A 25,862-nucleotide genomic window follows, 5' to 3' on the forward strand; every position below is an offset into this window, starting at 1 on the left:
GTCACTTCTCAGCAGTTTGGTTCCGCTGTGTCCTTTCACCTCACCTCAAGCACCAAAGCAACAGAGACAATCGTGGACTGAAACCACCAAAATCACCTTTCCTCTCTTCAAGTTGATTGCTCCAGACGTTTGTTATAGTCATGGAAAATGACTGTTACAACCACTGAACGGGCCAGACGCTACTTGAGAATGTAAGACCAACAAGTCACAGCCCTTTGCCTTGAGACAATCACATTCTAGTGAGAAATGCAAACAGTGGCACATTCTGTTTTTGTGGGGGTGTGTGTGGTGCTGGGGTTTGAACTCAGGGCCTACACCTTGAGCCACTCCACCAGCCCTTTTTTGTGGCTTTTTTTTTTTTTTTTGAGATAGGGGCTTGAGAACTATTTGTCTGGGCTGGCTTTGAATCTCGATCCTCCTGATCTCTGCCTCCTGAGTAGCTGGGATTACAGGCATGAGACACCGCAGTAACACATTCTTAGGATGCAATCAAGGACTGGTGGTGTGGCTCAAATGTTAGAGCGCTGGCCTAGCAAGCGTGAGGCCCTGAGTTCAAATCCCAATTCTATCAAAACCAAGCACTACATTAAAATATTAGGGAACCAGGGACTGGGTGTAGCTCTTAGTAGACTGGGCTTGCCTAGCATGTACACGGTTCTGGGTTCGATCCCCAGTGCTACAAATAAATAAATAACAAACTATTGGGAAAGGAAAGAATGATGATTGAGTGACTTCCATAGAGCCTTTGTCACCACTGCTTTGAGATCAGGATAAGTTATACTACAAAACAACCAAAAAAGCCCAGATTTTACTTTCTGCTGAAGTCACGCTCCACGTCCAATGAGGTGGGCGGGGAGTTTTGCTCGCACGGTCACGCAGGGATCCCTCCCAGTCACAGATTCATGACGTCATCAGTAACATAAGAACTCAAGCGGCAAGTCAAGGGGATGCCCCTAAGTGGCACCTGCGGTTCTATGGACGGATTCAGCTGCAATGCCTCATTCCACCACAAGGGGGCGAGGAAGTGCAATCTTTCTTGCGCCCAGAGCGCGTTGAAGGCAAGTGGAGAAATACTTGAACTCAATACAGAGCTGTGCCTGGGGTCGGTGGAGTGGCTCGAGTGGCAGAGCGCCTACCTAGAAAGCGTGGTAAACATGAGGTGCTGAGTTCAAGGCCCAGTACCGCCAAGAAAAAGCCGCCCTTTGTCTATAAGACGTTGCACAGCCTTATCACATTCTGATTCCACAGGCACGACATTGTAACTCTAAGCTGTAAGCAGTGGAGGACTGTACTGTCTGGATTGAGTCTGCTCTCTTCTTTCTGCAAAATGCGATTTTACCTCTATTTGCTGTCATTTCAACATTCCTGTTTCTTTTTTTTCCACAGATTCCTGTGCCACTCATTATCAGCAAATTCTCCCACATGCGCCCATTTTTAGATGTGTGTCACAGTTTTGCTTTTTTTCTGGAAATTCTCCTGTAATGATATATTTTGTAGATGGAAAAAGTGATTCTGAGAGAGTAAGAAACTTGCCCAAAGCCATGTTCATGGAAGTGTTAGGCCTAATAGTCCAAACGTGGAAATAACCAAATGTCTATCAACCAACAAATGCATCAGTACAGTGTGGTATATCCATACAGTGGAATATTAGTCAGCCCTGAAAATGACATCAGCTAATACATGCTATGACATGGATGAAGTCTGAAGGTGTGATACCTAGTGAAATAGGACAGTCACAAAAGGACAAATGTTAAGTTTAATTCTACTTATACACGCCATCCATAATAGGCAAATTCATAGCAAGAAAGCATAGCCATTACCAAGCCAGGAGCTGATGGCTCACACCCATAATTCCAGCTACACAGGAAGGAGACTGAGATCAGGAGGATCACAGTTCTAAGTCAGCCTGGGTGAAAAAAAAATCGTGAGACCCCATCTCAACAGAAAAAAGCTGGGCATGGTGGCATACACCTGTCATCCCAGCTGGAAGCTTAAAATAGGAATACTGTGGTCCAGGCTGGCCTGGACAGTAAGTGAGACCCTGTCTCAAAAAAAGCCACAGCAAGGATGGCTAGGGGTGTGGCTTGAGTGGTAGAGCAACTGCCTTGAAAGCACAAAGCCCTGAGTTCAAATCCCCAGGCCACCCTGGTACCAGTAATTATCAGGGGCTGGGAGGGAGGGCAGTGAGGAGTTTGAGGTATTTCTGGTATGGCTATTGACACTAATAGGTATTATCAGTATTGATTATTATATTAACAAGTATTATTATAATAATAATTATTATATGGACAGAATGGGTAGAGTTTCTGTGGGGGACGAGACGAAAGTTCTGAAAATGGACACTGCTGACGGTTGCACATCATTCTGAATGCACTTGATAGTTCAAACGGTAAATTTTCAGCCACGGGTGGTGGTTCACGCCTGTAATCCCAGCATTCAGGAGGCTCATGAATTTGAGGCCTGAACTGCATAGCGAAACCCTGTCTCAAAGAAAAGGTCAACTTTAATACATATTTACCATAACAAAAAGGTTTTATTTTTTTTAAAGAAAAGCGGGAGAGCACTATACAGTCATGGGGAAAAAATACAGGTTCCCAGCTAGGCAGGGCCAGGAGAGATGAGGAGAGTCCTGTAGCACTCGAACCCGGAGGCTGCCTCCCCAGGCTCGAAGGCTTTGGTGGTATCCCGAAATCCTCTGCTCCTGCTGGGCCTCCAGGAATCACGGAAGCCAAAGCCTGACACTCAGCAAACTCCTTTCTGTGGGAGTGCAGGGCTTGAGGCAGGTTCTCCCTCTACAGCCCAGGCTGGACTGGAACTCCCCATCCTCCTGCCTCAGCCTCCCAAGTGCTGGGACTACAGGCACCATCAGCTCAGCTGTTCACCATCGTTTGTTTTGGTGGCGCTGGGGTTTGAACTCAGGACCTTGTGCTTGGTAGGCAGACGCTCTACTGCTTGAGCTGCTCCACAAGCCTCAGACTAACTTCTTGATCCCAGTGCACTGGATGAAGAAAGGAAGAAATTTAAAAAAAAAACCAAACAGAACCATACATGGCAGCTCTCAAAGGGCCCAGGGAGAATGGGGCATCTAGGAATCTCTCGGAAGCTTTTCCTAAAGAAACCTGCTCCTCCCGTGAACTGACCCCATACTCCAAATCTGTTCCAAGATATGGTGGAAGGCAAAGGTGAGGAACACAGTTGAGGCGGGTCCCTGGCAGTGAGGAACCCCAAAATGTAAATGGACTTTGACCTCTGTGGATTCAGGGATCCCCAAAAAGAAAGAATCTATCGTTGAGAACTTAAGATCAAGGATTGGCAGCTGTGTGCAGTGGCTCACACCTGTAATCCTAGCTATTTGAGAGGCTGAGATCAGAAGATCACAGTTTGAGGGCAGCCTGGGCAGGGACTGTGCAAGGCCCCCATCTCAACCAGTAGTGGGGCATGGTAGTACACACCTGCCACCCCAACTACTCAGGAGGCTGAGATGGGGAGGATTGTGGTTCCAGATCAACCTGGGCAAAAAGTTTGTGAGACCCCATCTCAGCAGAAAAAAGTTGTGTGTAGTGGTGCGTGCCTGAGATCCCAACCACGGTGGGAAATTTTAAACAGGAGGATCTCAGTCCAGGCTGGCCTGGGTGAAAAAAAAAAAAAAAGCAAGACCCTATCTCCAAAATAAGCAGAGCAAAAATGGCTGGGGGTAGAGCACTTGCCTAAAAATCCTGAGTTCAAAGCCCAGTACTGCCTCCCCAAAAAGATGAAGGATTTGCTATGATGTGTTTGCTTCTGTAGACGGCAATCCCTCTGTTTCTGTCCTTCACTTCCTGCTCTACTTGATAATGACCTTGTCTCCTCATCAGCCGAAGCCGTGACTCCATGGGTCCATTAAGGCTCCCGTGGGACAGACAGGCGTCCGCCAAGTGCATTAGACGTGAGACAGGGCGGCGGGAAGCCCTGGCTGCTGGCTCAGCCTGGTGGCCACCTGCCCAGGAGGAGCTGGGCTGAGACTTCATCTCTTCCCCTTCCTCCTCCCAATCAGCCACCCCAGCACATCTACAGGGTGTCTCTGTGCCACGCAGGTCACCTCTGTGTCCTGCACACACTGTACAAGCGGCCCTCTTCCGCTGAGCCTCTGCAGGCGTCTGGGCTTGGATCACCACGGGTCAGTCGTGTAATCTGTGATAAGCCCCTGAACCTGACCGGTCATTAACCCAGCTTCCTTACCAGCCAAAGGGAGATTGTAATGCTGCCAAGTTCACCCGCTTGCTGCCAGACTAGGGGAGATGACACAGTGACAGTCACTGCATGGAGCCTGGTCCAAAGTGAGTGAGGGATTGACAGGACCCATTGCTGCTGCGACGACATTTGGGTTCAGTGTCACCATCAGTTGGACAAGAGGACCCTAGGCTCCTCCCAGTGCGAATACTCTGTTCTCTGCTCAGTAAACATACATTGAGCGTTTGTTACGTGCAAATTAGATGGTGAGGATTCAGATCCTCGGGCTGACCAAGCTGCAGACCATCCCTCCGCCAGGAGTGCATGGCAGAGGAAGCCCTCCCCCATGATGGCAGGAAGACAGGGTCTGGGGCCCCAAATCCTCTTCTAGGGCAGTCCCCCAGCACACTAGCCCCAGCTCTTAAAGGTTCTATCACCTCCCAGTAGGGTCCCCAAGTCTCAGAGAAAAATCCCTGTCCTCATGGAAGTCACAGTTTAGTGGGGGAAGCAAAAACCACAATAAATAAAGAAACATAGGGGCTGGGATGTGGTTTAGTGATTAGAGTGCTTGCCTGGCCTGCGCAAAGGCCCGGGTGTGGAGGGAGAGAAGGAGGGAAGGAGGGAAGGGAGGAAGGGAGAGAAGGAGGGAGGGAAGAAAGGTGGGAAGGAGGGAAGGGAGGAAGGAGGAAGGAGGGAAGGTTTGGAAGGGAGGAAGGGAGGAAGGGAGGAAGGGAGGAAGGGAGGAAGGGAGGGAGGGAGGAAGGAAGAAAAGAAAGAGGGAAGGAAGGAGGGATGGAGACAGAGGGAAGGAAGGAAAGAAGAAAGGGTGGGAGGAAGGAGGAAGAGGAGGAGGGGGAGGAAGAGGAGACAGACCCGAGCACACCACCTGATCTCTCACTGTGCTATGACACAGCAGGAGGCCCTCACAAGAGACTGGCACCTCCAGAACTTTGAGAAATAAACGTCTTTGCTTTGTAAATCACCCAGCCTGTGGTATTCTGTTACATCAGCAGCAAATAGACTAAGACAGATACTAAAACGCTATTTCCTTTAGTCCACCAGTTGACTGAGGTAGGAATTAGTTAAAATTCCATTTCACAGATGAGGAAGTTGAGTGCCACCAAGGTTAAGTGGTTAGTACAGAGCTGACAAGTGGTTCTGGCACTGGGCCCCAGGTCAGCCCATTTCAAAGTCTGTATTCACTCACACCAGGAAGGCATGGCCAGCTGCCCAGCGCACTATGCCCTGGGAAGGTTCCAGAACGACCTCTTTCTTGTCTGCTGCTGATGCCTGAAATCCCTTGAAGAGAGGCTAGAATTCTCCATTCCAACCCACAGAGATCAGTAAGGCCAACTCCTTTGCACCAACTTGTCACTTGTATTGTGAATTCTTTCAGATGTTGAGAATCTGCATTTCTGTTGGGTGCAGTGGTGCCCACCTGTAGTCCCAGCTACTTGGGAGGCTGAGGCAGGAGGATCACTTGAACCCAGGAGTTTAAGGCCAGCAAGACCTTGTCTCAAGAAAGAAAAGGAAGGAAGGAGAGAAGGAAGGAGGGAGGGAGGAAAAATTTGCATTTCATTTTTGATTGGTTGGTTGGTTGTTTCTGTGAGACAGGTCTCTCTATGTAGCCCAGGCTGGTCTTGAACTCACAATTCTGCTTCAACCTCCCAAGTGCTGGGATTATAGACATGCACCACCATGCCTGATTTTTTTTCCCAAAATTTTTCATCTTCAGCAAGTGAATAGTATTGGGTGGATCCATTGGGCAGTTTCTGCCATTAGACCTGCTTCTGACCTGCACTGGTCACTTACTGCTGTGTAACAAATTGCCCCAAAACTTAAGTGTCTAAGCGGTGAGCACTGATTACCTCAGTTTCTGTGGGTCAGGAATTTGGGGATAGCTTATTTCTCCTGTTTCAGGAGAAGCAATCATTTGAAGCTTGAAAGTGGTTTCAGGAGCTTCCCAAAGCACAAAGTTACAAAGATTTAGTTTCATTGGCTTTATTTTCAAATCTAGAATTGTGCAAGGTACTTCATTCCATAAAACAGGATGTGTTTCCATTGAAATCAGGCCATAAAACGTCACCTTCCCTGTTTCTGTGCAAGCTGTTATTCAGGACACAGGGACAGAACCCTAGGACCTGACCTAAAATGACCTTGAGAGTCTGATGGAATCAGAAATCTCCTACAAGCAGAACAGAACCTTGGGGACCTAAAAGAAGCAAGTGGGGGCTGTCAATGACACAGGATGGACCAGAAAGACTGGGAATTCCAAGTGACCCATAAACTCCACCTGGACCGATGTACAGCTGGGGACAAGTCCACCAGACCCCTGTTAGCAGCCAGCTTCCAGTCCCTCTCAGCCGGGCCACTTGCATTCCTTTGCTGCTGGCTGGCTGGGGCCCTTCACCCAGACAGGCCCCTGTGCAGGCAGGAAGCTCTCCCAGTGCTGATAATGGGGCCCTTGGTGGCTTTGCAGTCCCGGCTTCGGCGGCAGACAGCAGCAAGCACGAGTGGGTGGCGCCCTCTAGCGTTACAGCTCTGGTACAGGCCTTGCGTGGTAGGACCTTCCTCCTGCGGAGACAAAACCCGCAAAATCCTCTGCTGCCACTGCCACTGGTTCTGCTGCCTCTTTCCTTGTGTGACCAGCTCAGCCTGCTTTACTTGTGATGAAGATCCAAAGGAGATAAGAAAAGGTTGAGAAAAGCCTTTCTTGGGCCTCCTCTCATAAGACCAGGCGGCCAGCAACGGAGAGGGTCTCCTGACTGACTCCAAAGGCGAGTTGAGCAGCCGGCTTATATAGCCAGAAAGGGGGAGAGGTGTGGCCAGGGTGTCTGCACCAATCATAGCACTCTCTTATGCAAATGAGGGATTGTGTTTGCACCAATCACAAGCTTTCTGGTGGGCACCAGGGGAAGTGCGCCCCCTCTGCCCAGGGTGGGAAATGACTGCAGGGTTTTCTAGAGTCCTGATGGCGCCAGCTGTTTGAAACAGATGTGGCTGAGGCGGAGTCTTCAGGAGCCAGAGTTGTGCTTGGGCAGCTGTGGTTGCTGGGGACCTTCCTCAAGGGGTCTGTGGATGAGCTGGCAGGAAGGCAGTCCCCCTGGCTGATGGCCCTTCACTCTAGCAGCTGGGGCATCAGGAAAGGGTCTAGCCACTGTCACTTAAGGATGCAAAGCACCTAGATCCCTAATATCTTATCTTACTTAAAGGAATGTTAAAAGGGGAGCTTGCAATAAGGACTTACCATTGCCAGGGGCCGGTGGCTCACGCCTGTAATCCCAGCTACTCAGGAGGCAGAGATCAGGAGGATCGTGGTTCAAAACCAGCTGGGACAAATAGTTCTCAAGACCTTGTTTTGAAAAAACCCAACACAAAAAAGGCTGGTGGAGTGGCTCAAGGTGAAGGCCTAGAGTTCAAACCCCAGTACTGAAAAAAAAAAAAAGGCTTATTAACAGTATTTAAAGCAGAGGGAACGTCTATTATGCCCCTTAAAACTCACCTGTTTATTTCACTCTGTTTTTTGCTTCCTTTTCTTTTTCTTTTTCTTTTTTTTTTGGTGGGGGCAGTGCTGGGGTTTGAACTCAGGGCCCTGTGCTTGCTAGGTGGGTGATCTACCAATCGAGCCACACACCTACCCCCAGCCCTTTCTGCTTTAGTTATTTTTCAAATAGGGCCTCCTGTTTATGCCTGGGTCAGCCTGGACCTCATCTTCCTGTTTATGCTTCCTGTGTAGCTGGGACCACAGGCACGTGTCAACACAGCCCGGCTTCTGTTGGTTGAGATGGGGTTTTGCTAACTGTTTGCCGAAGTGTCCTCAAACTGCGATCCTCCTGATCTTTGCCTCCAGAGTAGCTAGGATTACAGGTGTGAGCCACTGCACCTGGCTTTTCTTTTCCCTCCCTCCCTCCCTCTTCTTTCCTTCCTTCTTTCCTTCTCTCTCTCTCTCTCTCTCTCTCTCTCTCTCTCTCTCTCTCTCTCTCTCTCTCTGATCTATTTATCTAGCAGAGCCAGGGATCCAAACCCAGGGCCTCCCACTCGCTTAGGCAAGGGCTCCACCTCTGAGCCACATCCCCAGCGAGGCTCCACCTCTCCACCCGAGGAGAAGCAAAGATTTGTGAGCATACTTTAAAATCGTCACGTGAGTCTTTGGGGCTTCCGTGACTCCCCCGGGGACAAGCCTCTCCTCCCATCTGGCTTGCTTCCTGGGCAAGGGACTTGGGTGCGCAATTGCAGGAAGCTGTGCGCTCAGAGGGGCTCCCGCACTTGGTTGACTGCCTTGCTGTTGTCTTTAAGTTTCTTTTTATTTATTTATGTTTGGAAGACTGAACTCAGGGCCTTGCTATTGAACCACATCCCCAGTCCTTTTCTTCAGTTATTTTTAGGATAGGGTCTTCCTTTTATACCCAGCTGGCCTGCACCACAATCTTCCTATACATGCCTCCTGTGTAGCTATGATTACATGCACAAGCCACCACTCCCAGCTTTTTTGTTGTTGTTGAGATGGGGTCTCTCTAACTTTTTGCCTGGGCTGGCCTCAAATCTCCATCCTCCTAATCTCCACCTCCTGAGCAGCTAAGATAACAGTTGTTAGCTACTGTGCACAGCCTATTTTATTTTATAACAAGACTTGAACTCACAATCCTCCTGTCTCAGTCTCCCCACTGCTTCCTAGCAGTGATTATAGGCCTCACACTTGCTAGGCAGGCGCTGTCCCACTTGAGCCACTCCACCACCCTGTTTTGTTTTGGGTATTTTTGAGATAGGGTCTCTCGAGCTATTTGTCTGGGCTGGCTTCAAACTTCAATCCTCCTGATCTCCGCCTCCTGGGTAGCTAGGATTACAGGTGTGAGCCACCAGAGCCTGGCTTGTTTTGTTTTCTTGAGACAGGGTCTCAAACTCACTATATTTGGCTCTGGCTGGCCTCAAACTTGTAAATACTGTCTCAGCCTCCCCAGAGCTGAGATTACAGACATACACTACTATGCCTGGCTCCTAGTGAGTTGAATCCTTAGCATTTGTGTGTCTCTGAACCTGAATTATTCCATCAGGTTGACAGTGTCCTGCCATCACATTGGTAGCCCCATGCAAGCTAGGACAGTGTATGTCCACTGCCCATGTGGTCCTCGTCCCTGACACAACATTTTGTCAGTCAAAGGGAAGGTAGATGGGCTCAGAGTCACAGGCTAAGTGACAAGATGGAGATGTGACACTTTTTGCTCTCCTGTTTCTCCACTAGAAATACTAGAAGTCACTGCAAGATGAGGCTAAACCCATGTATTAGAGAAAGAAGGGTAAGAATAAAGATTGTGCTAAACAGCGGGCATTAATGGTCTAGCTCTCCTGGAGTGGAAGTCCTAGGTCAAGGTCTTGGCAGGGTGGTTTCTCCTGAGTCCCCTCTCCTTGGCTTGCAGATGCTGCCTTCTCCCTGCGTCCTTGCTGGTTGACCTTTGTGCATGTCTGGGTCTTAACCTCCTCTTTTTTTATGGGACCGGGATTTGAACTCAGGGCTTTGCACTTACAAAGCAGGCGCCCTGTAACTTGAGTCACATCTCAAGTCCATTTTGCTCTGGTTATTTTGGAGACAGGGTCCCATGAAGTATTTGCTTAGGCTGGCCTTGAACCACAGTCTTACCAAACTCACCCTCTCAAGCAGCTAGGATTACCTGTGTGAGCCACTTGCACCTGCCCTCCCTCTTCCTATAAGGACACCTGTCATATTGGAGTCAGGTGATTTCCCCCATGGGGAATTATTTATTTATTTTTGGTGGCACTGGGGTTTGAGGAGGTGCCCTTGCTGCCTGAGCCACTCCGCCAGTCCTTTTTTATGATGGGTTTTTTTTTTTTTTTGAGATGGAGCTTCACAAACTATTTGTCCAGGCTAACTTCAAACTGCAATCCTCCTGGTCTCTGCCTGAGTAGCTGGGATTACAGGTGTGAGCCACCAGTACCCAGCTTTTTTTAAAGACAGGATCTTACTCTGTAGCCCAGGCTGGCCTGGAATTCACAGTCCTCCTGCCTTAGCCTCCCAAGTGCTGGGATTACAGGCATGTACCACCATGCCCGGCTTTGCATCCAGTTTTGATGTCTCTGTCAACACTGACCACACAGCTCCTGGCTTCCTCGTCTCTTTATTGCACTTCAGAATCTCACTGCCAGGTGAGCCTCACCTTTGCTGCAGGACACAACTGCCTCTGTCCTCTGGTCCTGGATTCTTGGCTCTCCCTGCAGCCTACACCTCTTCACCCCTCCTTCTTGTTCCATTTCTCTAGTCCTCCCCACTTCCCCTTAGATCCTTCTACCTTCTTTTTCCTTTGGAGTAGTGACAAAGTGACATAGTCATTTGTTGTTCTGCTCAGATTTAACTCATCTCTTAACTCACTGCAATTTGTATCTCTGTAGTAAAGATTAATCTTACCCTAAAGAGGTCTTGCCTTTGCCCTTGGCTCTGGGAGGATGATCGCTAAGCCCTTGGAGTGACCTGCCTGATAAGAGTGTCTTTGCTTGCCTGGGGGCCATCAGCTACATCAGTTAGTCTGATAATGTGATTGGTGATGGGACTTTGGACCATGCAGTATCAACTGGACCTGTGGAGGTGATGGAGACAGAAGGTCAGGCACACAGGGACCGCCGTGTCTGTGTGATGGGCACTAGCGTTCGGGTTCTGGAGAACTTTCTTGGTTGTCAATACTCTGCTCTGGGAGGGCACGACTGAAGTTCCACGTGGACCCCCCACCCCCGGCCTCTGTTTCAGGCATTTTCCCTTTTGCATCCTTGGACCTTTCAGAATCTAAGCATTTACCCAAACTGTTCTTTCTCCTCCTCCTCCTCTCCCTCCTCCTCCTCCTCTTCCTCTTTCTCCTGTACTGGGGATTGAACCCAGGACCTCAGGCTTCCTAGGCAAGTACTCTGCCACTTGAGCCACCCCATCAGCCCCCCAGCTGTTCAAGATATCCGCTTTCCAGGTCCTGGCCTCAGTCACCCTCCCCTGACCTCTCGGTGGCCTTGGATGCTGTCGTCAGCCCATTCTATCTCACACTGCTCAGTCCGCATTCATGGCATTGAACTCTGCGGGCCTCCCTCCTGTCTCTTTGACTCCACTTTCTCTCTTTCTGAATCATTTTCTTGCATATGCTTCTTCTCTTTGCCCGAGGCAAACCTAAACACAGATTCCTGTCCTTGTAAATCCCTGACCTGGTCCCCATTTGTCAGCCTGACCGGGACGATTAATTTAAAACCAGGCAAATGGAGCATGCATACCTGGTGGACTCAGGTGCTCTGTTAGCTGCATATTTTGCAAATATTTTTCTCCTGCTCTATGGTTTGCACCACGTCTGTATCCTGGGTCGTCCTCTCTTTAATCCAGGCTCACAGCTGCCCTGGTCATCTCCATGATGGGGACACTCACTGACGTCTGCAGCTGTGACTGTCCTGATGTTCTGATTGCCGGGTGGATGGCGCTGTGTGATTTGAGATTCATTGTGCCCACAAACAAACTCATTATCTCTTTCTCAAAGGGTTCTTCATCTAGGCCGGTGGCATTGTTTTGCAAGGATACAATTAGATCAACTTGTCCTACAGACACTTGACCCTGGGTCAGCCCCTGGTCACTCCGAGCTGTCACCCTGCTCCTGTCTGGCTTTGACTTTGGCTCCCACCTAATTCCCTGGCCCCAGTTTCAAATTCTGCCTTAGCTTCTGGTTTTCTTAGTTTCCCTGTCCTGGTCAGGTGTGGGGCCCCTGACCACTCCTGGCAGGTCTCCACATCCCCCTTTACTGGCTACTGCCTTTCCTCCTGACCCCTCTATACCTTCCCCAGTGTAGATACACACACATAGCACTTCAAGTATTAGCATAAAAATCTCAAGAGCTGACAAAAATTTTCCATAATACAATTCGCAGTGTTGGAGCACATAATAAGGTGGGAGGTGGCTTTTTTTTTTTTTGGCAATACCAGGATTTGAACTCAGGGCCTCACACTTGCTAGGCAGGTGCTCTACCACTGGAGTCACTCTGCCAGTCCTTTTTTGTGTTGGGTATTCTCAAGATAGGGTCTCACAAACTGTTTACCTAGGTTGGCTTCAAACCTCGATCCTCCTGATCTCTTCCTCCAGAGTAGCTGGGATTACAGATGTGAGCCACAAGCTTGGCAGTTTCTTAAAAAACTTACATGTGTATCTATCATACAGCCCTCACATTACAATCTTAGGTATATACCCAGGAGACATGAAAGAATATATTCCTTGTGCCAGACTGTTCATAGCAATTTTTTTTGAGTAATAATTAAAAACTGGGAACAACCCAAAAGATCCTCAGCAGGTTAACAAATAAAATAGTTGTGGGAGATCCACACACTACAATGCTATTCAGAAATAAAAAGGAATAAATCAGGATGGGGTGTGTGACTTAAGTGGTAGAGCGCCTGCCTAGTAACTGTGAGGCCCTGAGTTCAAAGCCCAGTACTGCCAAAAAAAAAAAAAGTCCTCAGACTACACAGTCCTGCAGTTTATACCCTAGGGAGGGCTGCCTTGAACCCTTGGCATGGGGTTTTGCAGCTCAGGCAAGTGTGACATCCTTCTTTTTAACTTGCTCTGACTCTCCCAGGAGAAGTGACTCTCCTTATTTTTCCCTACAGGGTCCCTCTAACCACAAATTCCTGATTCCTCCTCTGGTTTATTGTAATAAAGAACTAGGCTGATCCCTTAATCCTTGTTTAAAGAGCCCGTGTTTATTGATGCCATAAAATCTGGGCAAAGGGTCATAAATCAGTCTTTAGCTGGGTCTGGAATGTGAGGCAAAAGCAGGACCCAGAATGGGGACATGGAGGTAAGGGTTAAGAGTCTTGTTGTGTCCCTGGAGTTTTCCATGGAAGGCACTGTCCCCCGACCCTCCCATCCCTGTGCTGGGAATCTCACTTTGCCCCTGCACACCTGGCTCTGTACTCTGCACCTGGCTTGGTACTTGGAAGGAGGGGTGGGGGCAACCCTGGCCATCAGTCTTGCTCTTGACTTCCAGCTGGGTTTGGTCAATGGAGGCAGTAGAAGGAAATCAGAGAAGAGAGGTAGAGAGTTTACTAAGTTCCTGCAGTCACTGTTTTTGTTTCTGTTGTTTTGGTACTGAGGTTTGAACTCAGGGTCTACACCTTGAACCACTCCACCAGCACTTTTTTGTGATTTTTTTTTTTCGAGATGGGGGTCTCCAGAACTATTTGCCCCAGCTGGCTTCAAACCTTGATCCTCCTGATCTCTGCCTCCTGATTAGCTGGGATTACAGGCATGCCCAGCATCACTATGGTTTCCTAAGGCCACATTTCTCTGTCACTTCTAGTGGCTCCAAAACAGCTCCCTCCCCTCCCTTGTCCCTTCAGTCTAGAGATTGGAACACCTTCCCCCGTTGCAGTGTTCTCAGGTGGCTTCCTTTAACCCAGGACATACCTTTGTTCATAGTTGTCTTCACACTTACGTTGTTATTTTTAGTTTTTGGCGGTACTGGGAATGGAACCCAGGGCCTTGGTACCTGCTAGGCTAGCGATCTCCCGCTAGAGCCACGCCCCTAATCCTCACAGCCATTTTATTTTACTTGCGGTACTGGGGCTTGAACTCAGGGCCTTCCCCTCGAGTCACTCCACCAGCTCTATTTTTGTGAAGGATATTTTTGAGATAGGGTCTAGTGAACCATTTGCCCAGGCTGGCTTCAAACCGTGATCCTCCCGATCTCTGCCTCCTGAGTAGCTAGGGTTACAGGGTGTGCCACCGGCACCTGGCATAGTTATTTTATTTTATCTTTTTAATTCTGGGCCCTTTGAAAGTGCAATCCCTTTCTGGTTCCAACTCTGACGGATACACTTTCAGCATTATCTCCCAAGGGGATCATTTACAGATGCTCCTCCTTGTTATGCAAATATAACTTCAAGGCAGTCTGCTCCCCTCCATCATACCGCCCCCCCCAAATCCTTCCTCTGTGGCAAAGATTAGGACCCCATCCCTGCCTGATCTTCCCCACCCCCTTTGCCCAAATTTATTCACGTAATTTCCCAAGAGGCAGACATAACTTTCTCCTCTCTCTTCTATTCTAGGCCCTCATTGTCTGTCACCTACTGCTGTCGTCTTCCCCCACTTGGTTCCTTCCCTTCCATCTCGCCCCCATAATTCGGTCCCCACCATGGCAGAGCCAAAATGCACACACAGTAGATCAAAAGCCATCAGTCGCTCCCTCCTGCTTGCAAATGCCCGCCCCCTCTTTTCGCTTCTCTATTAAATGTGATTTTTTTTGTACTATTGCCTGCCATGCGCGAGGCCCAGCACAGGAAAAAAAAATTAAAAATAGGATCGTATCACCAAACTGTTTAATGCTTAAAGGTGTCATTCATTCTTCTTCTTCTTCTTTTTTTAAAGCATCCAAATTGGCATTCAGCAGAAAACTTGTAACTTTTCTTAGACTCCCTAAGCAGCACAGTTCTCCTGCTTATGGGGTGCACGGCTGGCACCTGAGCAGGATGGGAGGGGTGCCCCCCAAAGCCATGGAGAAGCAAAAAGTGCCACCCACCAACAAATTCTGGCCAGGTCCAGGCGATGTGGGCTTTGGAAGTAGGGGTCCCAGGAGGTTCCCATGGACCATGTCCGGCGCTCGGGAAAGGCGACAGTCGTCGGGGCTCTGCGATCGTTACAGAGAGACCGGCAGGGTCAGGATGCAGGGGGATCACCGTGGGACGTGGACGCTGAGAGTGACCGGTCTGGGGCTCCGCTTCCCGGGCGCGCAACCCGCGCTTCCCGCGCTCGCCCATCCCAGGCCGGAAAGGAACGAACTGGCTATTCCTAGGCATGTCAGGATTCCCTGGGGGAAGGCCCGATGTCCCCAGCTCGCTGTCCAACACAGCTGGACCCTGTGGGTAGCTGGTAAAGGGAGAGAGCAGAGCTCCGGTTCAGCGGGCGGGGGAGGGGAGGTGGTGCGCCGGCGTGGGGCGGGGCCAGTCAAGGCAGGTCAGCGTTGCCCACAAGACCACGCCCCTTCCCGCCCCCGCCGTGGTGACGGACAGGCCTTTGGACCACTCATGGCACTCCTGAGACCCTGAGGGGCCAGCTCAGCGAAGCGAGCAGAGCGGCTCCGGAGGGGGCGGGGAAGCCTCTGGACGGGGAGGCGGGGCCTTGAAGGGATGGACAACAATTCCAGCCAATGAGAGGCGGGAGCCGTCCCGTTAGCGCCGGATCCCCGCAGGTAGGGCGGGGCAGGCGGCGCCGCGGGGATCCCGGGGCGGCTGAGGGCCACTGACTCGGTTCGGCGAGGCAACATGGACCGGATGGCCAGCTCCATGAAGCAGGTGCCCAACCCGCTGCCCAAGGTGTTGAGCCGGCGTGGGGTCGGCGGGGGGCTGGAGGCGGCGGAGCGTGAGAGCTTCGAGAGGACTCAGGTGAGGACCTGGGGAGGGAAGACCTCGGGGCATCTCTGGGGCGCCCGGAGAGACGCAGTGTCCGGGAGGGGCTTTGAAGGGAGTTGGGGTCTTGCAGGCCCTGGAGAGGACGGGATCTGGGGATCCATGAGTAGGGGCATCTGGGAGCGCAGACCTGGGAGGTTGGGGACCCCGGGCATCCCTGCTGGCCAGGAGACAGGGGCTGGACCGGATCGGCAGACTCAGGGGTCACAAGGAGGAGGCGGGAGGGGAAGGCATCGAAAAGGGGACGCCCCTAAATTGGGAAGAGCTTTTGGGGGGGCACTTGGATTTTCAAGTGTGGGTTTTCTGGCCTGGACACGTTGAAGGATGGGAGGACCCTTCTTCCTATCTCGATCACTGCTTAGTTCACTTTTCCCTTTCCTGGTGCCTCTTGCTTGGCTGTCACCAGCCCCAGCTGTCGTCCCTCTGGCCGGGCCGAAGGGGTCTGAGCTGTGACAAGCAATGTTAGGAAATGCCAAAGTGTGGCCGAGCTTGGAAAATGACCCGAGGGCTGGAGAGTGGGGAAGAAGGGGGGGCACAGTCAGAAGCTGCAATTTGGGCGCATAGCCTGACAGCTCACTGATACCCAGAGCCATGACTTGGGGTTTTGATTTCATCCCCCTTAGACAGTGCGTGATAGCTCACCGGCAGACCGCCCTGTCTGGCCTGAGCAGGGCTAGAGGCCAAAATTCCTCAGTGTTATCAACAAAAAGCCACAATCCACTTTTAACTCCCGAGTTTTTAATGCTTGGTGTATTGATCGGACTGCGTAAAACCGGCACGCTTCTGGTATTCATCCATTCGTTTGTATATAAGGTCCGTTTCCAGAGTCCAACCCTTTTAATCCCAGTGTCAAAGCCGTGTGGACAGATTTGGTCTCCATTCGTTCTCTGAGTTCCACTTTGAAGATCTTGTTAGGACTTTGCTGCCAAAGGCTGATCTCCTGTTGTGTTCTGCAAATGGAAAAGATAACCAGGGCCTGAGTGTTCTATAAATGGAACCTTCCAGAGAATAAAGCTTTAAACTCTAAGAGACTTCTTATTCCTGAACCCCGGCCCCAGCCATGTGTGTCTGGAGGGTGAGAACTAAGCCGGCCCTACCCGGGAATGGGTGGGAGTGAAGTCCGTGTCTCCCAGGATGCAGCTGTGTTTGGGATTTGTTCTCTCACTTTGGGGACCTATCCCTGATTAAAAAGGAAGTTTTCTGGTCGCCTGGGGCATTCACTTGTCACATGAGACTACTTCCTCCACAAAATGGCATATTCCTTTTTTTCTTCCCTTTACTTGAAAGAGGAAAAGAAATAGGTGTTATTTTATAACAATCTGTAAGAGTCACAAGATAAGTAAAGAGTCACAGATGAGTAAAAACTGGAGCAATAGAGAGATATGTCTAAGAGTTTGACCCACTATGATAGAAATTAGGTGTGGGAAAGTTTCCAGCTATGGCTGGCATGTCCTCTAGCTGTCCAGGGACACCCCAACAAGGAGAGTGGAGGTCAGTGTTTTCTGGAATTTTACATTCTATGGAACAGTTGTAATTGGACAGATTTGATTCTGTGTGTGTGTGTGTGTGTGTGTGTGTGTGTGGAGCAGGTATTGACTTCACCAGGAGAAGAGTTTTTCTATCATTGAAACTGTTTAACTGGGTGTGGTGGTGCACAACTATAATCCCAGCACTTGGGAGGCTAAAGCAGGAAGATCATGGAGCTCCAGGCCAGCCTGGGCTACACAGTGAAACTGTCTCACACAAAACAAGACAAAACGAAACAAAAAGCCCCCTCCCCAAACCTAGCATTAGTCAATATGGAAAGTTATTTTGTTTCATAGCTACTTATCAAATGCATCATGAGATATAAAAAAATGAGTTAGAAAAAAAATTTTTTGGCATACTGGGATTTGAACTCAGGGCCTCACACTTGCTAGGCAGGCACTCCACCAGCCTGAAAAAAAAATTTGTAATGAGTTCAGAAACCAAGAGAAACAACCAAGGTATAATAATAATTGTGATTAATTGTTACGTTTGATTACCTTCAATTCTCACAGGAAGCTATGAGGTGAATGTCTGATGAAATTGAGGCCCAGGGAGGTTCTGTAACTTTCCAGAGGCCACACAGCTGCAAGTGGTCCCAGTGAACTTCCATTGCCTTTTGCCCACCTCTGTGTTCCAGTCATATCCTTGACACTGGAGTTAGAAGACATTTCAGTTGTACAGCAAATGGGCAGGTGCCAGCTGTGAGGGTTTCATAGTCTCAGGCAAGCTCTTTATCCTTCTTCTCTTAAAATAAAGATAATAGCTACCTCAGGTGTGGTGATGCACACCTGTAGTTCCAGCACTTGGGAGGCTGAGGCAGGAGGATGGAGAGTTCCAGGTAAGCTTGGACTACATAGCAAGATTCTTTAAAAAAAAAAAATAATAATTTGTGGGAGTAGGAAAAGTTGGGGAGCCCTTACCAGGAGGGCCCAAGCCTTTTAGTGTGAGTTAGCACCGGCCTGGCAGGAGGTACGAATGGGGTGTTCCAGAGAAGGGAGAAAGGCTGAAAGAAACAGCTGGTGGAAGAAAAACATCTGACCTGGGTACAGTGGAGACTAATTGGCTGAGACTAATGGCTGAGGTAGAGGCAGGGGCAAAATGAGCCCCTCCCAGTCCCCCGTATGGCCATCAGTGCTCTCTGTGTGGCCCTCAGGAAAACCATGAGCTTCCTGAAGGGGGCGCTGGGCCTTGTGCTCACCTGCATCCAGTGATGCCTGAGGCTTGTGATAAATAAGTGACTAATGAATGGGTTGTAGTCCAGGATGGAAAATTACAGCTTAACACTAGCGAGGCTGGGTGGTTAGCTCAGCCCTGGGCCACAGGAGCCATCACTAACTACTTGTTTTTTCCTGGTGGCCTCAAATTGCTTCCAGGTCTATCCTTGTCCGTCCCCCCCCTTGCTCAGTCAGGAACGCCGCTATCCATCAATGGACTCTGATCGCCTTGCCCAAGTTCCTGTGTTCCACAGGCTTTCCCCTGGCCCTGCAAACGCTGTCACTCCCATCTCCACCCATTTCCCATACAGCGCATCCTAACTGTCAGGGGGCAGGAATTGGAAGGCAGGAAGAATTTACTTCCCAAAAGCTGCTGTAATGATACCTTGTGGGAGGAGCACTTTACAGTTTATAATAAATGATTTCAGCATCACTGGAACTGCACAATGATTAGAGCTGATCATTGTAAGTTTTATAATTGTGACTCAGATCTTGGCAGCTTGGTTAAGGTCATCCCACTGGTAAGCAAAAGGGTGGAGGTTTGTGGGGCAGGCAAGGTGGCTCATGCCTGTAATCCCAGCTACTCGGAAGGTGTGGATTTGGAGGATCGTGTTTCAAGGCCAGCCTTGAAAAAATTACCAGACTATCTCAACAAAAAAGCCAGGTGTGGCGGTACATACCTGTAATGTCAGCTACTCAGGAGGTGGAGTTAGGAGGATGCAAAATATGCATCCGAGGCAAAAATATGAGACCTTATCTAAGAAGCAAACTAAAAAAAGCAAAAGGATTGTGTGTGTGGCTCAAACAATACAGCCACGGCCTTGAGTTCAATCCCCAGTACCATAAGACAAAAAACCCCACAACTTTCTGGTTGGCCAAGAGGGCAATTCTGGAGTGAGCCAGGAAGTCTGTCAGTCACAGACCAACACATACCTGATGGCATTTACTTAGCTAGAAAATGGTTTGCAGTATTCTTTCAACATCCATTTGGGGAGCACATGCCGCAGAGGGGACTCAGTAAGATGAAGAGACCAGCCCCAGAGGAGCTGTGAGTTCACAAGGAGGTGGCTGGCTGGGGGCAGGGGTGGGGGCTCTTATATTATCAGAGGATCTGCTGTGCCAGAATCACCAGGGTGCTAGAACCAACGGCCAAAGGGCTGGGCGGTGTGGCTCTGCGGTCTGTGCTTGCCTAGCACGTGTAAGGCCCTGGGTTCCATCCCCAGCACTGCAGCTACAACAGAAAATCATATAGAATTTGACAGGATCAGGGCTCGGCCAGGACCACTGCATCAGAACCTGTCTGCTAGCCAGAGTCCTGCAGGACTGAGCACACCGGACAGGGGTCAGCATTGCTCCTTTAATTATTGCCGTCTCTGTGACAAGTTTCTGAATTATATTCATGGAGCACCCGTCATCCAAAATACTTGGAAACCAGAAGTGTATTCAATTTTTTTTTACTTTGAAATATTTGCATATACATAATGAACTCTCTTGGGGAAGGCATTCAAATCAAACACAAAACTCTTATATACACATAGGGTACAGGTAATTTTATTTATTTCTATTTTGGACTTTTTTTTTGAGATAGGATTTCATTATATATAGCCCAGGATGGCCTCAAACTCTTGATCCTCCCATCTCAGCCTCCTGAGTGCTGGGATTACAGGCAGGTCTGACTAGGGTATAAATAACTTTATGCAGTATTTTTAGTGCCTCTGCATTTTGTCTGTGACCCATCCCTGGAGGTCAGGTGTGGAATTTCCTACTGTGATTCCTGTTAATTCTTCCAGAAGTTTCAGATTTTGGGGCTGGATATGGTGGTGCAAGCCTGTAATCCCAGCTACCAAGAGGTGGAGGGAGGAAGATCTTGGTTTTAGGTCAGTCCCAGCAAATAAGTGTGTAAGACCCTATCTGAAAAACAAACTAAAGCATAAGGACTGGGATGTGGCTCAAGGGGTAGAGAGCTTATCTAGCTAGTATAAGGTCCTGAGTTCAAATCCTCAACATGGCAATAAAAAGAAGTTTCAGATTTTGAACTTTTATGATTAGGGATGTCCAACCTGTAATTCCTATTTCACAGAGAAGGAAAACTGAATTTTTAGGTTTAATAACTAGTCAGGTTCTTGACTAAGTGACAGAACTGGGACCCAAACCATGAAAGCCCTCGAGAGCCTGGTTTTCAGTTGCTCTCCTCTGCCTCTGCCTGGCACCTGCCAGCTCTCTTCCTCCTTGTTTGGAGTCCACAAGGCACCAGACTCGCCCCAACTTCTGCTCTACCTCCTCCCACTTCCTCTGTCCTCACGTCTCACCATGGCTTCTCTTCCCCTCCATGATGACACTCCTCTCGTGTCCTTCCTGAGTTCCTGGCTGACCTCACCATTTCCCCCAGGACACCTGCATCCCCACACCTCTCAGTGCCCTGTGGCCGGCCATCAGGCCCCTTCCTCTCTCTCTGTGTCAGCCATCCCTCCCTCCTGCTCACATAGTCACCTTCTGTCGACTGCTCTGCTATGTCCCTCTGTCCATGCTTCACTGTGTCTGTCCTCATTACTCTCCCCTGCCCCCTTTTTTTGAAATAGGTCTTGCTGTGTAGCCTAGGATAGCTTCGAACTCATGATCCTCCTGCCTGAGCCTCCCCAGTGCTGGGATTACAGGCATGTGCCACCATGCCTGGTTTTTCACAAACATTCCTAAAACCTGCTCTTGGCCTTCCCAGCACTTCTTTCTGATGAAGACAGGGCCTTTCTGTGCTGGAAGATACCCCCAGGGAGGGAAAAGGACAGGCCTTGTGTGCTGGGCACCCATATGTAGCGACTGCCTGTGTGCAGATGGAAGAATTTGCGGCTGGAGTAATAGATGTCAGGCTGAGTGCAAAGAACAAGTTGAACATCACTAGTCCAAGAATCCAAAATCCAAAATGCTCCAAAATCTGAAACCTGGGAATGCCAACCTGTCACCACAAGGAGGAAATTCCTCATCCTGTAGCTTATTCAGACTTTTCATCTCTGTGACTGAATGCCTGACACAAACCACTTAAAAGGGAAAAGGATTTATTAGGCTCATGGTTTCAGAGGTTTCAGGCCATGGTTGGCTGGCTCCACTGTGGCCATGGTGGGGCAGAAGCATGTGGAGGACACCTCACCATGGCCAGGCAGCAGAGACAGCCAGAGCGGGGCCTGAGACAAGGCATTGCCCCATGACACACCTGCAAGCCATGTCCTTCCTCCAGTGAAGCCCCATCCCAAAACTTCTCACCTCCTCCATAATGCCGCCAATTGTGAGTCCATTGTGGACGAATCCACCAATCAGTTACAGCCCCCACCTCTAGACAGTGGCTCCAGGACCAGCAGGGGACCCAGCTTTCTACATGCGTGCCATTTTTGGGGAACACTTCAGATCCAAACCAGAATACCATGAGACTTTGTTTCACCTACAAAATTGCTACAGATAATTGTGTAAAATCACCCCCAGCCTGTGCATAAGGTTCATATGAAATATAACACCTGGGGACCGGTGCTCATGCCTGTAATCCCAGCTATTCAGGGGACAGAGATCAGGAAGATCATCGTTCGAAGCCAGCCCAGGCAAATAGTTCAAAAGACCCTATCTTGAAAAAACCCTTCACATACACACAAAAAAAGGACTGGATAAGGGGGAATGTGGCACAAACAATGTAAGTAAATGTATAAAAAAGGGGGGAGGGGCTGGTGGAGTGGGTTAACCTGAGTTCAAACCCCAGTACTGCAAAAAAAAAAAAAAATATATATATATATATAGATTTGTGTTTAGACTCAACTCTCATCCACAAAATAGATCGTTATGTGCATCCAAACATTTCAAAATCTAGAAAAAGTTCCACACCTGAGATGGTTCTGGTCTCATGCATTTTGAATGAGGAATTTCAATCATAATCTGAGAGCCCCCTTCAGACAGTAACAAAGTCTGGCTGTACTCCTGAATTTCCCTGCTTCAAAATGAGCGGCTGGAAAAAAATTCCAGAGGTCCTTGTAGCTCTCAAACACTTTAGTTTCTGAAACTCCTGTAAGCTGCCTTCCACACTGTGAAATAGCCAGGGATGGTGGCTCACACCTGTAATCCTAGCTACTTGGGAGGCAAAGATCAGGAGGATCTTGGTTTGAGGCCAGTCTGGGCAGATAGTTCGAGAGACTCCCATTTCCAAAATAACCAGGGCAAAATGGACTGGAGGTGTGGCTCAAGCTGTAGAGTGCCTGCTTTGCAAGCACAAAGTCCTGAGTTCAAATCCCAGTCCCATCAAAGTGTGGGGGAGAAAGAACACACATTTATGGTCTCAAGTGCTCTCTTAAAAGGAGTTTCCCCATAGTGGGATGGGGATCAGGAATCAGGGATGCAGGGTTCTCAGAAGGCTGGTGTCCTGCCCTAGGAAGGGATGGGGCATGCTTGTGTGGTCCACGTGGACACTGAAGGGGCTCCTTGCCTGGCTTGTCTGCAAGGCACTGATGAGGACTGCGCTGTGCATGCATCCATCCCGATTTGCTTTTTCCACTCCTTTGGGACGCAGTGTGGAGTAGTCCTGGGCGTGGCACGGTGCCCTGGGCCAGTGGCCAGGCTGCTGCTGCATTCAGAAGGGCTGAGGCCTGGAGAGGTGCCCACCTAGCAAGGGAGCTTGCCAGGCCCACCTCCTAGCAGGGTGGAGGCAGCTTCCTGTTTTCCTGCCTGGGCAGGCGGGGAGGGGCCCTGTTCCCAGCCTGGGGCAGCACAGGCTGACACATGGGAGGGGAGAGGGACCAGGGTTCAAAGTGCCTGTGGCTCAGACAGTGGGACAGAGGAAAAGTTGCTGCTGCAAGTGTTGCTAATGGTGCTTTGAAGTTCTGAGGAAGCTGGTCCACACCACTCAGGAAGCCGGTGCTGCTTCTGGTTTAACTATGGCCAACACTGAGCAGCTTAAAGCTCGTTTATACACAACGTGAGCCTCAGAACAACGTGTTCTGTGAGCCTGAGAACAACCGTGCAGTCTGTGATTGGCTCAGTTCAAATACAGACATTGAAGCCAGGCGGCAGTGCTCATACCTATAATCCCAGCTACTCAGGAGGTAGAGCTCAGGAGGATCATGGTTCAAAGCCAGCCCAGGCAAATAGTTCATGCGATCCTATCTCAAAAAAACCTGTCACAAAAATAGAGCTGGTGGAGTGGTTCAAGGTGAAGGTCCTGAGTTCAAATCCTAGTACCCCCCCCCCAAAAAAATACAGACTTTGAGAATCAGAGAGGGCAAGTGACCTGCCTAAGAGCATTCAGCAGTGCAGGGCGAAGCTTTGAACCCAGCATATCTGACCCCATACGTCCTACTTTCCATGTGTCCCCTTTAAAGACGATAACTTAGAACAGTATAGAGTTGTTGTTTTTTCTGATTGACTCACTTGGATGTTTAAAATTCCTCCCAGAAGAAAAGTTTTTCAATGCACAAAACTGTCAAAGTATCTGCCTTTAGCCAGGCACACAGGTCTCTCTGTAGTCCTAACCAGTCAAGAGGCTGAGGCTGGAGAATGGCTTGAGCCCAGGAGTTCAAGGCCAGCCTGGGCATCATAGCGAGACCCTGTCTCAAAAAAACAGAAAATAGCCAGGTGTGGCAGTGCACACCTGTAATTCTAGTGACTAGGGAGGCAGAGGCAGGAAGATTGCAACTTGGAGGGCAGCCTGGGCAACACCATGTCTCCAAACAAAATAAAAGCAAAAGGGCTGGGATGTAGCTCAAGTGGTAGAGTGTGGCCTAGCAAGTGTAAGGCCCTGGGTTCAATCCCCAGAATAGCAAAAAAAAAAAAGAGCAAGCATCCAGGATATGTAAGAAAACTTAAAAGAAAAAAAAATTTAAGACGCAAGGTAATTCAGAACTGATAAACAAATGGCCAGGAAACATACATAATCATATTTTGTAATAGTCCTAACCTGGAAATAGCCCCAAACTCTATTACTGTAGATGGATATATAAATTACATGGTAGTTTTCATTGGACTACTATGCACCCACGACAATGGATACACTCTAGTTACATTCAACAGCACAGATGATTCCTGGACACATACTGTTTGGTGAAGAAAAGGCAAACACAAAAGGAGACCTCTGTATGCTCCCCTTTATATTAGGTTAAAGAGAAAAAACAGGCAAAATATAACTGTTTCTCAGAGGTGATTGTTTAGATAGTACAAGTTATTCTTGGGTGCAGGGCAGTTCAGTGATTGGGAGAGTGGGTAGAGGCGTGTCTGAGCTCTGACCAGCACACTGTTTATTAGCAGGGGTGGTGGCTTATAATTCAGTAATCTGTACACTTTTGTGCAGTTATCTGTATTTATATTGTATTTCAAAATGCAAAAGGTTAGGGAAAAAAGCGAAAAAGAACTCCCGGGGAGTAGCTGACAGTGGGGAGGAACCTGCCTCCTTGAGGTCGCTCTCAGCATGGCTTTGGATGAAAGCTTGCCCGGGACACTGCTACTTGGAGCTGCGAAGGTGACACCTGTTCTCTCAGGAGCGACAGAACACCAACAGCCTAACAGGCACTCACGCTCTGGCACGAGGCCTGGGCTCCATGCCTGGCTGCGACGGTGCCCTTGCTGCCTCACGTGTGCTCCTTGTGGCTGTGGATCACACGCCGCACACCACACTTGGCACTCGTTCACAGACGCTTTACCCGGCCACGACAATACAGCAGCCTGTTCCGTCCTTTCTTTCTCACTGGCCACAGAGTTCTTCATGGAATTCCAAGTCTGAGATCACAGATGTAATTTACTTCACCTTAAAAGATGGTTTTTGGTGAAGCGCTATGCTGTTGAAAGAGGAGGGTAGGAAAGTCCAGGGCAGTGACAGGACCCAGATGGTGTCTCAGCCAGGAAGAGAGCTGCCTGAGACATGGGAAGCAGAGGGGGTCCAGGAGTGGTGTCCCCCAGCCTTGGCTTGCTGCTCAGGCTGGTGGTGGGGGCCTGGAATGCCCCATTTTTCCTGGGCTTAGCAGCGGGCAGCCACTGTCAGGGCAGCGGGCTAGGAATTAGGAAGCCTTGCTTCTCCAAGATGTGTGTGGGAGTCATCTCTGCCACTGTACACGTCCAAGGAGTAATGAACTTCAGAAAGAGGAAAGGTTTATTTGGGCTCACAGTTTTGGCCCCATGACTTTTGGGCTTGTAGCAAGGCAGCCCATTATGGTGGGAGCAGGTGGCAGAGCAAAGTCACTCACCTCAGGACCAGGAAGTGAAAAAGAGAGAGGAAGAGAACAGGGGTTTCATAGCCCCCTTCAAAGCCATGCCCCCAGTGACCTGAAGACCTCTCCTTAGGCTCCATCACTCCCTACACTGGGGACCCTGCCTCTAACATTGGGCCTTTGGGGGCATCCAGGTCCAAACTGTACACTGGGGTCCTCTGTTCACACTGTGGTCCTCGGTTACTCTCCATCCTGAAGTGAGGGGACTTGGACCACATTACCCAAAACACTTATCGAACTGGCGACTCTGTGAAGC

General features: G+C 49.5%; 1 protein-coding gene and 1 long non-coding RNA gene across 2 annotated transcripts in view; one reads left to right on the forward strand and one right to left on the reverse strand.

Moving 5' to 3' along the window:
- Window positions 1-6,209: 6,209 nt before the first annotated feature.
- LOC141423847 (uncharacterized) lies at window positions 6,210-12,377 on the reverse strand. Its single transcript, XR_012448618.1, has 3 exons — window positions 11,470-12,377; window positions 7,457-7,638; window positions 6,210-6,783 (listed from the first exon to the last, which is right to left on the reverse strand). It is a non-coding gene; the product is annotated as an uncharacterized lncRNA (long non-coding RNA).
- Window positions 12,378-15,418: 3,041 nt separating this feature from the next.
- Window positions 15,419-25,862, forward strand: part of Hip1 (huntingtin interacting protein 1) — a 122,002-nt gene continuing 111,558 nt past the window's right edge. Inside the window, exon 1 of the mRNA XM_020161872.2 lies at window positions 15,419-15,615. Within this exon, the coding sequence (XP_020017461.1) occupies window positions 15,496-15,615 (120 nt within the window). The 5' untranslated portion in view covers window positions 15,419-15,495. The remainder of the gene's footprint in view (window positions 15,616-25,862) is intronic.

The sequence above is a fragment of the Castor canadensis genome, chromosome 6, assembly GCF_047511655.1.
Source record: "Castor canadensis chromosome 6, mCasCan1.hap1v2, whole genome shotgun sequence".
NCBI lineage: Eukaryota > Metazoa > Chordata > Mammalia > Rodentia > Castoridae > Castor > Castor canadensis.